At 41.8% G+C, this 13,901-nt stretch overlaps 1 protein-coding gene across 1 annotated transcript; it reads left to right on the forward strand.

Annotated features, from left to right (window-relative positions):
- Positions 1-5,346: 5,346 nt before the first annotated feature.
- LOC122029472 (receptor-like protein kinase HSL1) lies at positions 5,347-8,986 on the forward strand. The gene is made up of 2 exons (XM_042588466.1): positions 5,347-8,409; positions 8,495-8,986. Exons 1-2 carry the CDS (start codon positions 5,817-5,819, stop codon positions 8,842-8,844), a joined length of 2,943 nt encoding a protein of 980 aa, XP_042444400.1. The 5' UTR covers positions 5,347-5,816; the 3' UTR covers positions 8,845-8,986.
- The last annotated feature ends 4,915 nt before the right edge of the window (positions 8,987-13,901 follow it).

Genomic DNA, 13,901 nt, shown 5'->3' on the forward strand with positions numbered 1-13,901 from the left:
TTTCTGTGGAGACCAAGTGAAGACATTGCGATTCTGAATTAAACAATCCACCAAAATCTTCTTGGTCTCTAGTGGGAGGTCGGCCGCTATCCTCATAATGCTCTCTGGTCAATCGTGATGTATCTGTACTTCCTCCTATTGGATTGGCTCGTTAGCTAAAGACAACGACTGTTCTCGGATGGCATGCACTCCTTCCTCCTAAAAGGTCTTGCGTGCCTCTGTCTTTATTACATCGGCATAGCATTTCCGCGTGGTCAGCTGCTCCCCCCTTACCTCACTAACTTGATCCACCATTGGAAATTTTACTTTATGGTGGAAGGTGGAAATAGCCACGCAGAATTTGTGTAGGGCGGGGCTTCCCAGGATGATGTTATAGGTTGACGGGGCATCCACCACTATAAATGTGCTCCTTCGGGTTCTCACTAGAGGCTTGGTACCTAAAGAGATGATCAGTTTGATCTAGCCGATAGACTATACCTCTTTCCCTGTGAACTCGTATAGATGGCCATCAGCTGGAGCTCACTTACATCGAGCTGCTTCCTATCAAAGGCGCTCTTGAAAAGAACTTTGGCAAAGCTTCCAATGTCCATGAAGATTGTAGCTACTCAGCTACTAGCGATTATAGCTTTGATGATAAACGCATCATCATAAGGGAGCTCCACTCTCTCAAGGTTTTGGGCCCTGAAGCTGATTTAAGACCTGGCTGCTAGTTCTTGGCTACAGCCGACAGTATAAATCTTCAGTCGGTGGCCATGAGCTTTCTTGGCTATCTGGTCGAATCACCGTCAATGGGGCTTCTAGAGATCATACTGACGTCTCTTATCTTGGCATTTCCCCGGTTCTCTTCTTCTCGGGTCTGTTGTGGCTCCTTGCCTCGATCATCCGGTCAGCCACCTTGGTTTTCCATTACCCAAGGTGTGTTAGTCGAGCGATCAGAGACGCTGGGGTTAGGAGCTAATTGCTCCAGGAACTGAGGTGTGATTTCAGGGGGTTGCAGGCCTCGCTCAGCTGCTCAGCGCATTTCATGAGCGAGTTGAAAACAATCTCTTGTGTCATGGGTCTTGGACAAATGGTAAGTGCAATATTGAGGTACCCACTGGAGTAGTTCATTAAAAGAGGTTCGAACGGCCTTGATGTGTTGTACCACTCTCGATTCCTAGATCGGAGGAAGATTCTGTCGAGGGGTCTCTAGGGCATACTGGAGGTGGTGGTGGTCTCTGATCGGCTTGGCGGGTCGGATCTAGGGTAGTCAGCTCCTTCATCCAAGCGGTCTCGACTTCTTCTATATTAATGTATTTGACCTCCTTCCCAAACAGGTCATCAAAGTCCTTTGCAAGTTTTTTTGACAAGGGCTCAGAAGAATTATCCTTCGAAAAGGCCTTAAGAGAAGATATTTATTAATATTTCGGAAGTGGCGGACAAAATATCTAGCATCACTTGGTTGAATTGTTTGATGTATGCTCGTAGGGATTCCTTGGTCCCTTGCTTGAGTGTGAATAGACTTAGGATAGTCATTTGATACCTTCTGTTGTTGGTAAAGTAGTGCAGGAAGACTTTTCTAAATTCCTTAAAATAGGTAATAGATTCGACTGATAATTGATTAAACCATCTCCGTGCCAAACCTGATAGAGTGGTCAAAAACACTCGACATTTTATTGCGTCACTAAACTGGTGTAGTAGAGCGGGTTTCTTGAATCTTCAGAGGTAATCTTTAGGATAGTGTTATCTCCATAATCTCCAACCAACAAAGGCCATAAATGCTTAGGTATCTTTTCATCCAGTACCTCTTGAGAGAAAGGTACATTGGGTTGTTCAGGGGATTCTCAAATGTCAGGAGTCTTGCCTCACCTTGGGTTCCTCTGGGGTGAATTCTCTAGTAAGGAGGCTTGTAATAATTCGATTTTGGCGAAACCCTTACCGAGCATTCATAAAAATGTTCAGGAGAACTCAAACGACTATTTTTTTTCTTGGATTTTTTCTTAGATACAGGAAACTTCTCCACCGAGGCTAAAGGCATCCGGTATGGGTGAGAATCCATTACTTATTCTTGGGACAATGCTTGCACCTTGGCTTTCAGAAAGAGCTTGTACTCCTCCGGTGTCATGGTAATGTTGATTTTACCAGCTACGTCCATCCTTACGTTTCGAAACAGGTGAATGCTCCTACAAACGATGTCAAATTTGATCTCACCTAGAAGCTGAGTAGATGGGAGGCTGGTGAGGTGGCAGGAATATTGACAGAGGAAAGACTTCAAGCTGGGAGCTGTAGACCTAGAGCTGGAAGCCATAGACCTACGCACACCACAGACAGGGCCAACGGGAACATTATAATGAGAACCAGGGAGGAGGTCCCTAATGCAAACACTCTGATGCTCATGTTAGAACGGTAGCTGAGTGAAAATGGAGAAAAAAATGAATAATATAGCAGTAATGTGGATGCGTGTGCGTACTCGTGTATCTGGCAAATAGAGAGGACCTCTTTTTTATACTACTTCCCATAACCTCAGCAATAATGAGGTGTCAGAGAATATCATGTGTCAGAATATGTTAGGTAGTGGAGGATGTGCGACCACCTTCTCCTAAGCAGAGGAAGGTTCTGTTGCGTGAATATGTCAGAAAGGGGAATATTCCCTAGCGAGTAGTCGTTATTCTCTGATATGCGGTTACGATTCCCTGTCAAGGCTATCTCCTAGAAGGAGTTCAACCGGTTATAGGGATGGTCAGATTTATGTTGGGAGTCATACTCATAAGGAGTGGAGAACTGAACCTCGGATATCCGACTGGATCTAGGGTTGACCAGGTTTATATTGGGAGTCATGCCTATGAGGAGTGGGGAGCTAAGCTCAGAGATCAGATTGACTCTAGGGTCAACCGAGTTTATTTTGAGAGTCATGTCCATGAGGAGTGAGGAGCTGAGCTCCGAAGATCCGATTGGATCTAGGGTCGGCAGGGTTTATATTGGAAACCATGTTCATGAGAAGTGAGGAGTGGTCCTGCCAACTCTGTGGTCGCCCAGGTTTATGCTGGAAACTTTGCTCATGAAGAGTGTGGAGTTGACCCCCATAGGTCAGATCGAATTTACGATCGACCGAATTTATGCTGGGAGTCATGCTAATGAGAAGTAGGGAGTTGAGCCCTAGAGATCCGACCGGCTCTAGGGCCAGCTGAATTTATGCTGTGAGTCATGCTCATAAGATGTGGGGAGCCGAGCTCCTTTGAAAGTGATCTGTTTGGTTGTGTGCACCCTAACTTTGACTACCACTTTACTATGACCTTAAGAGTGTGTTTGGTTCAAGTTATCATGCATAACCTTAGTTATAACCAAGGTTATGGAGAATAAAACATAACCTAATGTTGTTTGATTCAACTTAAGTAATACAAAAAAAACTTGTTTGTTTGGAGATTTAGTATATAACCTAACGTAATATTTTACCGTATTATCCTCGGTAGGAAAATATAATAAAAGTTATTATTTTAATTTCTAAAATTAAAATCTCAAAATATATATAAATCATTATTAATAGTGATATATATAAATAAATAAAATTGAATACTATTTTTTTTATATATAATTTGTTTACATAATTTTATTGGGGTTTAGATTAAGTATATTTAGTTTATCCCAACTATAATTAAGAGTTGACTCATTTAATTTATTATATTTTTAATTAAAATATTAAAGTTAAAATACACTTCTTCCTCTCATCCCCACTTCGTCGACAACCATTCGCTGCCCGTCTTTCGTCTACAACTACTCGTCGATTGTCGACCGTTGCTCGTCGACCACCGTCTGCTGCCTGCTGCCCACCTTCTGCCTTCCGCTGCCCGTCAACAGCCGCTCGTTGGCCGTCGATCGCCACCCGCCGCCCACCCTCCTATCGTCGCTCCCCGCCCGCCATTCGATGATCCGTTGTCACCTCCGCATCGTCAGGTTCGATGGTTGCAAGGATAATTTTGAAAAAAAAATTCGCTTAACCTAAGCAATCAATAAAAACCAAGGCAACTCAAGATATCCCGATTCCGAATTTGATGTTCCAATTACCGACATTTGCTGACGTTTTGGAATTAAGAAAAATTTTAGAATCGAGAAAAACTTGAACTAAACACGATTATCGTGGATAATCATAGGCGGATAACTAAAATTATCCATGATAATCTTAAACCAAACATGTCCTACCATATTATCTTAACTATACCTCAACTTATCTTCGAGTCACCCATATCAAATATCATATCTAACTATATACTAGTAAAATTTGCTTTCGATTCAATAATTTACTTTCTTCATCAAAATGCCACCTGAGTTTTGTTCCTGCTGCCTTTCTTGTTACAGCGCTCATTTTTAATTCCTTTGCACAAACGCTAAAGGACAAAAAAAACATTCATCCTGTAGCCAATTCAAATTCCTAGTCGGAGGGGCATCAGCGTGCTGCAAGCCAAACAACGTGACCAGTCGCCCACCAAACACTCGTGTGCCGTGCAACTGCTAACTCAGCGATGGGATGTTGAGAAATCGCAAGGGTCCATTTAACGCCATGGATTGCTCATTGCTGGCTGCTCCATCACGAGAAAGAGCACCGAAGAGGAACCGGACACTACGGTCCCCCAAGGCATCCCATGCAAGTACAGTAAAATCGCCGTGGCAGCACGTGAATGACGAGCTAAGCTGAGCTGAGCTGAGCCGAGCCGAACCTCATCTGATCCCATCGTCTGTCTTCTCCCTCTCCATCCCCCACCGAACGCGCTCACGTCAATCCCAGCCTTGTCCTCTTCTCCACCGTCTCTCGCCGTTGCCTTGCATGCAATCGACGGCTTCCCTCAATTCATGCGGCGACCGTTTCATGCCAAGTTGATGTTTTAGTTGGCGTAAATTACTCTTCTGTCTGTCCACCAAATCAAAAAAACAGAGCAGCGGATTCCTGTTAACTCTCTTCGATGGCACGCGCTTCACTCGTCTTTCACTTTAGAAAAGTGTGGTGAGGAAGTTTTCAAACTTTTCTCTGACAGATACGAGACGATCGATTAACTCCCATCCGAAAGATATTCGTGTTGGGAGTTGGAGCCACGAGAGCAGGGCCTCGTCCCGTTGCGAATTGGCTTTCATGAGCATAAAAACTCGGGGGCTCGGTGGGACGCTGGATTTGATAGGGACCGGTGCAGGAATCCCGCTGCCGACGCGTTTGCGCCATGCATGACTTCATGCTCAGAACGACCAAGTTAATGCCATCAATTTAAATCGAATGCGATCGGTCATGTGGAAGAAAGGATCAATTGGGGAGAAAGATTGATCAATAATGGCCTTATCCAACAACATTATACCCGCCCCACCTTTAGACTTCCCGATGGCCATCCATGCTAATATGCTCCGAGCCCCTGCACCACAGTTTCCAAATCTCTATCCAACATGCAAACCATGCTTTAATCGAATCCCTTCACTGCGCAAATTGTTGAGAGAACAGAATCGTCCACGATAGACAAAGGATGTGAAACTTCTACGCAAACCCTTCCCAAAGGCATCTGTCCTCCTCCAACATGATCAACCCCCTGGATTCGTATTCAGTAAATCTAAGCCCTCGGCAAAAGTTACAATCTCGGAAACACAAACTTTTCCTTCTCCCATGGCTCATTTCAACCTGTTGAATCAAAGCTGCGATGCGTCATGCGAGCATTGAGAAAAGGGATCTGACTTGTTAAAATCCTCCAGCAATTAACTGTTTCAGTAAAGCCTCCCTCCTCTTCCTCCCTTTTTAACACCCTTATCAAAGCGCACACAACAAGTGCCAAAATTGTTGGTTGAGCTTCCTGCAACACAGCAATATGCATGCTTCTCTGCTTTCTTTGCTCTGCTTCGTCTTCTTTATTTCCCACCTCTCGCTCTCGCTCTCCCTCAACCAAGAAGGCCGCTCTCTTCTCCTAGCCAAGAGCTCCCTCTCTGATCCCTACAACGCCCTGTCCGACTGGAACCCGGCGGATTCCACTCCCTGCGACTGGACAGGTGTCACCTGCAGCTCCGACGCCGTCACCGCCGTCGACTTCTCCAACTTCGGTCTCTCCGGCCCCTTCCCTTCCGCCCTCTGCCGTCTCCCTCATCTCACCTTTCTCTCTCTTTCCAACAATGAACTCACCTCCACCTTATCATCATCCGCGCTGCGGGGATGCTCCGCGCTTAGCCACCTCGACCTGTCCCAGAACCAGCTCCTCGGCCCGCTCCCAGCTTTCCTACCCGCGTTTCTCCCTGTCCTATTGCTTCTAGATTTCACGGAGAACAACTTCTCCGGCGAAGTACCGGCGTCTTTTGGTCAGTTCGCAAGCCTCCAATCGCTGTCCCTCGTGGGAAACCAGCTCATCGGCTCGCTGCCTTCCTTCTTAGCTAATTTGTCTTCTCTTCGCGAGCTAAATCTCTCTTATAACTACTTCGCTCCGTCTCCGATCCCGCCAACCTTTGCAAACCTCACGCAGCTTCGCGTGCTCTGGCTCGCCGGTTGCAATCTCGTCGGCCGCATTCCGCCGGAGCTTGGCCACCTTTCCTCGCTAGTAAATCTTGACCTCACTTACAATTCGCTCACCGGAAGCATTCCCCAATCTCTTGCTGGTTTGTCGTCGGTGGTCCAAATTGAGCTGTACTCTAATTCGCTTTCCGGCCCGATTCCCAGTGGCTTCTCCAACCTAACCCAACTCCGCTTCCTTGACGCCTCCATGAACAAGCTTTCCGGCTTTATCCCTGACGACATTTTCCTCGCTCCAAGCCTCGAAAATTTGCAGCTTTACGACAACAATCTAGTTGGGCAGATCCCTCGGACTATTTCTCGGTGCAAGAACCTTATGGATCTCCGGCTTTTCTCCAACCGGTTAACGGGTTCTCTACCTGCTGATTTTGGCACGAACTGTCCACTCAGCTTCCTTGATCTCTCCGACAACTTCTTCTCCGGCGAAATTCCCCAAGCTTTATGTGGTGGCAGCGTGCTGGCCGAGCTGCTTTTGTTAAATAATTCATTCTCAGGAAGGTTGCCGGAGAGTCTTAGCAGATGTAGGACGTTAACACGCGTGCGACTGCCTAACAATCGTCTCTCCGGCGAGGTCCCCTCAGGATTTTGGGGACTGCCTCACTTGTGGTTGCTCGAGTTATCCGGTAATTCCTTCTTCGGCAGTATCTCTCCAGCGATATCCACCGCGGCCAATCTATCCATGCTCCTACTATCTGACAACCAGTTTAGCGGTCCCATTCCGGAGGAAATCGGTTCTCTGTCCAATATGTACGAGTTCTCCGCCTCCAATAACCGCTTCTCGGGGCCTTTACCGGCGAGCATGCAGAACCTTTTTGAGCTTGGAGAGCTGGACCTCCACAACAATTCCCTCTCCGGCGAGCTCCTCAGAGGGATCCAGTCGTGGAAGAAGCTTAGCCAGCTGAACCTCGCGGACAATGAATTTTCCGGTAGCATTCCGTCTGAGATCGGTGATCTCCCAGTGCTTAATTATCTCGATCTTTCAGGGAATAAACTCAGCGGAGTGATTCCAATCGAGCTGCAGAACCTTAAACTCATTCAATTCAACCTATCTAACAACCAGCTATCTGGCGGTCTTCCTCCTCTGCTTGTGGCTCAGGGCTATCAGAACAGCTTCTTGGGCAATCCCGGCTTATGCGGGGACTTATTCACTGGCCTCTGTCCCCGAATGAAAGACGAAGGCAATTCTGAGCGCGAAGTGATCGTGTGGCTTCTTCGATCGTTATTTGTGCTCTTGGCGCTCGTGCTTGTGCTCGGCGCAATTTGGTTTTATCGGATGAATAAGAATCCTAAAACGGCACAGCCAGCAGTAGACAAGCTAAAATTGAAGCTCACTTCCTTCCATAAGCTCGTGCTCAGTGAGAATGAAATCTTGAATTGCCTGGACGAAGATAACGTCATCGGCACCGGAGCTTCTGGCAGGGTCTACAGGGTTGTGCTCGCCAGCGGCGACGTGGTGGCAGTGAAGAAACTCTGGGGTACCTCCAAAAAGAATTACTTTCGTCCGGGCTTCGGGGATAGCTTCGAAGCAGAGGTGGCGACTTTGGGGAAGATAAGGCACAAGAACATCGTGAAGCTGTGGTGCTGCTGCACGCACAACGACTGCAAGCTTTTGGTGTACGAGTACATGCCAAATGGGAGCTTAGGAGACAAGCTACACGGCAGCAAAGGAGCCCAGCTCGACTGGCCAATGAGGCTGAAGATTGCCGTGGATGCGGCGGAGGGGCTGTCCTACCTCCACCACGACTGCGAACCACCTATCGTTCATAGGGACGTCAAGTCCAACAACATCTTGTTGGATGCGGAGTTTGGAGCCAAAGTTGCAGACTTTGGCGTCGCCAAGGCCATTGAGAAGGGACCACAGTCCATGTCAGTCGTTGCTGGTTCCTGCGGTTACATTGCTCCAGGTTCGTCTCCACTTCCACTGCTCTTTTATTACTCTAGTTCAAAATACGCTCTGTTTCACTGCGAGGGCTCTGCTTTTTCGTGCAGAGTATGCGTACACGCTCCGGGTTACCGAAAAGAGTGACATTTATAGCTTCGGCGTGGTTCTCCTTGAGCTGGTGACTGGGAGATTTCCGGTGGATCCTGAGTTCGGAGAGAAGGATTTGGTGAAGTGGGTGTTCTGTACGATAGAGCAGAAAGGAGTGGATAGTGTGATCGATCCGAGGCTCCATCTTTGTTTCAAGGAAGAAATTCGCAAGGCGATCAACATAGGCCGCCTCTGCACCGCCTCTCTCCCGATCAATCGCCCGTCCATGAGAGCCGTGGTGAAGATGCTCATTGAGGTGGCCCATGACAGCATGGTTAACCCGTCAATTAAGGACCCGAAGCTCGTTTGATACCCTGCTTGATTAGTAGCATCAGGACATCGTTGTTAGTTTAGTTAATAGCCAAGGAGCTTCATGTTATTTTGTCGCATACCGTTGGAATATTAATAGAACTGTGCACTGATCTTGAGGAAAACAAAAGTATTAATCTCAATGCATCTTTTCGACAACTAGATTTTGTGCAAGTAGCGTTGACGGAAGTACATTGGATGGTGCGGAGTGGATTGATAGTTCGAAGAGAGATTAGGTAACAGACTGTCTTGGAACATTGTTCAAGTTTTCAAGTTCACTATTGACTATTGTCAAGGCTTGTCACGCCGTCCTTCCGCAATAAGTATCTTTGGTTGGCTTTGTGAATTGACGTTCTCTCAGTTAAGTCACTAATTAGTGGATCGATTTATTTATTTATGCGAAAATAGATATCTTCGATTTTATCACTGAACGGATTCCTTTCGTTCTGTTTTCACGATTGAGATCATCAAGGACGTCTAGATTTTAGACGCTAGTGGAGTTGATTGTTTCATCTTTTATGATTAAGATATATGTAAAATGTTTGAATCTTAAGTTAATACAGTTGATTTATATAAGAGTATTATTATCAATAGATATATACTTGATTTTGTGATTTTATTGTTAGGGGAAGTCCTTTATAATTTATCTCCATATTAGATAGCGGAGTCATTCTGGATAAACGGTTGAGATGATGATTTTACTTTTACTATTAATATATATCAAACGTTTTATTAGGTATCTAATTTTTCTTATATAAAAAGTCATTGTGCTAGAATAAAATATTCATTATGATTTACTATTTATATTTTGTCGTGGTATCGGTGATGTGGACCGCTTAGGATTGATAAGAATAATAGAAGAGTTGAGGACACAAAGAGAATAAAAAAAAATTCACACAATTTTATTGATCATTAAATATCCTATTTATAAGCTAATACGTAACACAAACTTAAAAATCCGCTAATTTCACTAACATCTCAACATTAACTATTAACACCACATTACAACCATTATCTTATTATTTCTCCATTAACTCAACAACACACTAATTTTATCAACAATCTCTCCCTTAAAATGATATTTTAAATTTAATAATCAATTTGAAAAGAGTCAAACTTTTAAACTCCATATATAAATACCAAGTAGCCTTCTGAGCTTTTGAAATGTAAAAAATTTGAGAAGTTTAGTTATTATATTAGCAATTTGATCATCGCTTTTGCAGTAAATTGTTGGGTGCTACTTAGAATTCCGTTCTGTTTTCCCTGTACAAAAATTTGTACAAGTACAGAACTTTTCTTAGCAACCCATGCGTTCTTCAAAAGTTAAACTTGGATTGCAAACGAAACTTAACATTATTAATCCAAGTTCAACTCATGTGTTCTTCAGAAGTTAAACCATATTACAGAAGTTGATTAAATATATATTTTAAGGATTGACTTCTAGGTCGTTGGCGAGACACTTGACCTTCTTAGTTATGAGATCATTCACCACTTCCTAGACAAAGTCTTTCAAAGAAATTGAATATTTAAACTCCTTACAGTAAACCCTAGGTTTTACTACAGAGAACTCAATTGAAGCACAAAATTGATAGCCTCTTGTGTTGGTGTTTCAGGATCCATACAAAGAAAAAACTAAACTAGTTCCGCTGCGAAATAATTAACTAGTTATATCTTTCTTTGTATCTTAAAGACCTCTTGATCTTCTGTTGTATTCCTCTCCTCCTCTTGGACGTCGTGTGGGTGACGATCTACCAAGACAACACTACTCGAACCACTTCTATGCCTCCAAGACTTTCGATCATCAAGGGATGCTAGAATAGGGAGCCTCATTCTCTTGTTCTTCTTCTCCAAGAAACCGGCCACAAGGAGGTGAAGCCTTGATGTGCTGTCGGCCTTAAGGGAAGAAAGCAAAGGGAGAAGAGGAGAAAGGGGGCCGACCACCAAGGAAAATAGAAGAGGGAACTTTTGGTTGTGTTCTTGTACCATAAGGCACCATCTACCTCTCTTTTATAATCCTTGGTGAATACAAAAAAAGGAAAGATTTAAAATTAAAACCTTCCTATTATGTGTGGTCGACCCTTATTTGGGCAATCAATTAAAGAAAAAATTTAAATTAAAATATCTCTTTTAAACCATTGTGGATTGCTACAAAAAAGGAAAGATAAAATATCTCTTTTAAATCCCTTTATGGATAGATATAAAAGGAAAGTTTAAAAATTAAAATCTCTCTTTTTAATCCCTTGGAGGATAGCTATAAAAGGAAAGATTTAAAATTAAAATCTCCTTTTAAATCCCTTGGAGGATAGCTATAAAAGGAAAGATTTAAAATTAAAATCTCCTTTTAAATCCCTTGGAAGATGGCTATAAAAGGAAAGATTTAAAATTAAAATTTCTCTTTTAAATCCTTGGAGGATGGCTATAAAAGGAAATATTTTAAAAAAATTAAAACTCTCTTTTAATTCCTTGTGGATGACTATAAAAGGAAAGTTTTAAAAATTAAAATCTCTCTTTTAAATCCCTTGGAGGATGGCTATAAAAGGAAAAATTTTTACAATTAAAATCTCTCTTTTAAATCTCTTGGAGGATGACTATAAAAGGAAAGATTTTTACAATTAAAATCTCTTTTAAATCATTGTGTCCAGCCTCTTGCTTGGGCACCAAGCAAGGCTTGGCCGGCCACCCCTTGGGCTCCAAGCAAGGATGTGCTCGACCCATTACTTGGGTAAGAAGTGAGGCTTGGGAGGATGCGAGGCTTTATTCATAGAGGCTACAACAGGGACCTAGAGGAGGAATTGGTTGTGGTCTCCCGATGAGCTTGAGCTTCTTGTGTTCAACCCGAACACCCAACTCAAGTTCATCAATAATAACTCATACCACTAAAGAGTTATTATTGAACTACTGCACCAATCCCATATTATATTATGAGCTCCTTCTTATCATGAGTGCATTAATCTTCCTGTGTTTAAAATATCAAATGTCCATTAATTAAATGAGTTACTGACAACTCACTTAATTAACATCTAGCTCCAAGAATAGTACCACTCAACTTCATTGTCATGTCGGAACTAAGTCCACCTGCAGGGTTTACATGACAATCCTTATGAGCTCCTCAAGGGGACATCATCAACATAGATAACTAAGGCACAATTTCCTTTTATAATCAACAACACACCATATAAATAATATTATTTCTCAACTTATCGTGCCTATTGATTTAATGAATAAATCTCACCCATTGATAAATTAAAGAAATAAATACTAAGTACATGTGCTTGTTATTATATCGGGATTAAGAGTACGCACATCCATAATAATAGAGGTTCTGTTCTTTTATGCAGTCAGTATAAAAAGAATAACCTCAAATAGTCCTGCTCAATACACACATAGTGTACTAGTGTAATTTTATAGCTAAGATAAACTAGTACCAAATTACACTACAACCATTCAATAGTTTGTCTCAATCCATCTTGGTTGTGAGCTACTATTTATAATTTATAAGGAACTGATAACATGATCTTCTGTGTGACACAACACACCATGCTATCTACAATATAAATTAAATGGACAACTGCATTTAACTAAATGCAGACATTTGACCAATGTGATTCTCATTTTAAAATAAATGTTCGTACAAAAAGCTAGGTTTTTAGTATACATTCTAACATAAATAAGATTAATGACTTCATCATTTGTGAGATTTCTTAAGAAAGATATCTCACATCTATATGTTTACTTCGACCATGTAGCACTAGATTTTTAGAAAGTTTTATCGTTGAACTGTTGTCATAATAAATCCGAGTATGCCCATCCTCTTTGAAATATAATTCTGTAAGAATCTTCTTTAGCCAAATAGCTTGACAAACACAAAATGTTGCAACAACAAATTCAGCTTTCATAGATGATAATGTAACAATTGATTATTTTTTCAAAGATCATGACATAGCTCCTGTCCCCAACATGAAAATGTACCCAGATGTATTTTTTTGATCATCTAGATCTCTTGCATAATCACTATCTGTAAAATCAAACAGATCTGACTTTTCTTTCTTTTTATAAAATAACACAAACTCTTTAATACCTTACAAGTACCGAAAAATTCTCTTTGCATCTAAGAGATGTATTTCTATAGCACAATCCATGTATCTACTAATTATACTTACAGCTTGTATAATATCAGGTCTTATCACCGTAAAATACATTAAACTCCCCACTTTTTATTTGTAAAGTGTGGCATCAACCTTCCTTCCTCCTATATTTTTATATAACTTTACTCCAAACTTAGATAGAGTATTTACAGGATTATAATTTGAAATCTGAAATCTGTCCAGAATTTCTTGCACATATATTCTTTGAGAAATAGAAATTCCAACAAAAGCTTGCACCACTTCAATACTATGAAAATAATGTATCATACCAAGATCAGACATTTTGAATTCTTTTATCATAAATTTTTAAAAAGTTTTAAATATAGATGTACTATTTTGAATGTAGATTAAGTCATCTACATGTAAATAAACTATCAATATTTTTTCTGTATCATAAATCTTAATCAAGAGTGTATGTTCATAAGAGCATTTTTTAAAACCTTCATTCAAAAAATAATTTTCTATACGATTATACTAAGTCCGTGGGGCTTGTTTTAATCTATATAGAGCTTTCCTTAATCTATAAACTTTATGCTCATTACCAAATTTCACATAATCCGGAGGTAGATCAATAGATACCTCCTCTTTGAAATCTCAATGGAGGAATGCTGATTTTACATCTAATTAAAAGATAGACCATGAATTTTGTGTCGTCATCGCTATCACCATTCTGATTGTATCATGCCTTGCTATAGGAGCAAAAACTTCTTTATAATCAACACCAAACTCTTGCTTATAGGCCTCCTTCGCTACCAAGCGTGCTTTGTACTTGTCAATCTCACCATGTTCGTTTAGTTTTGTCTTGTAAACCTACTTTACACCAATTATCTTTTGCTCCTTAGGAAGATGACATAACTCTCATGTATTATTTTTTTTTTCAATTGTTGTAATTTCATCATTTATAGCCTTTCTC

Source organism: Zingiber officinale, chromosome 10B (assembly GCF_018446385.1).
Source record: "Zingiber officinale cultivar Zhangliang chromosome 10B, Zo_v1.1, whole genome shotgun sequence".
NCBI classification, from domain to species: domain Eukaryota; kingdom Viridiplantae; phylum Streptophyta; class Magnoliopsida; order Zingiberales; family Zingiberaceae; genus Zingiber; species Zingiber officinale.

What these genes read in the sequence shown, in the direction of transcription:
- LOC122029472 (XM_042588466.1), top strand. Translation starts at nt 5,817, where the DNA reads ATGCATGCTTCTCTGCTTTCTTTGCTCTGCTTCGTCTTCTTTATTTCC. An exon ending in CTGCGGTTACATTGCTCCAG is followed by an intron (nt 8,410 to 8,494) that starts GTTCGTCTCCAC and finishes TTTTTCGTGCAG; the next exon opens with AGTATGCGTACACGCTCCGG.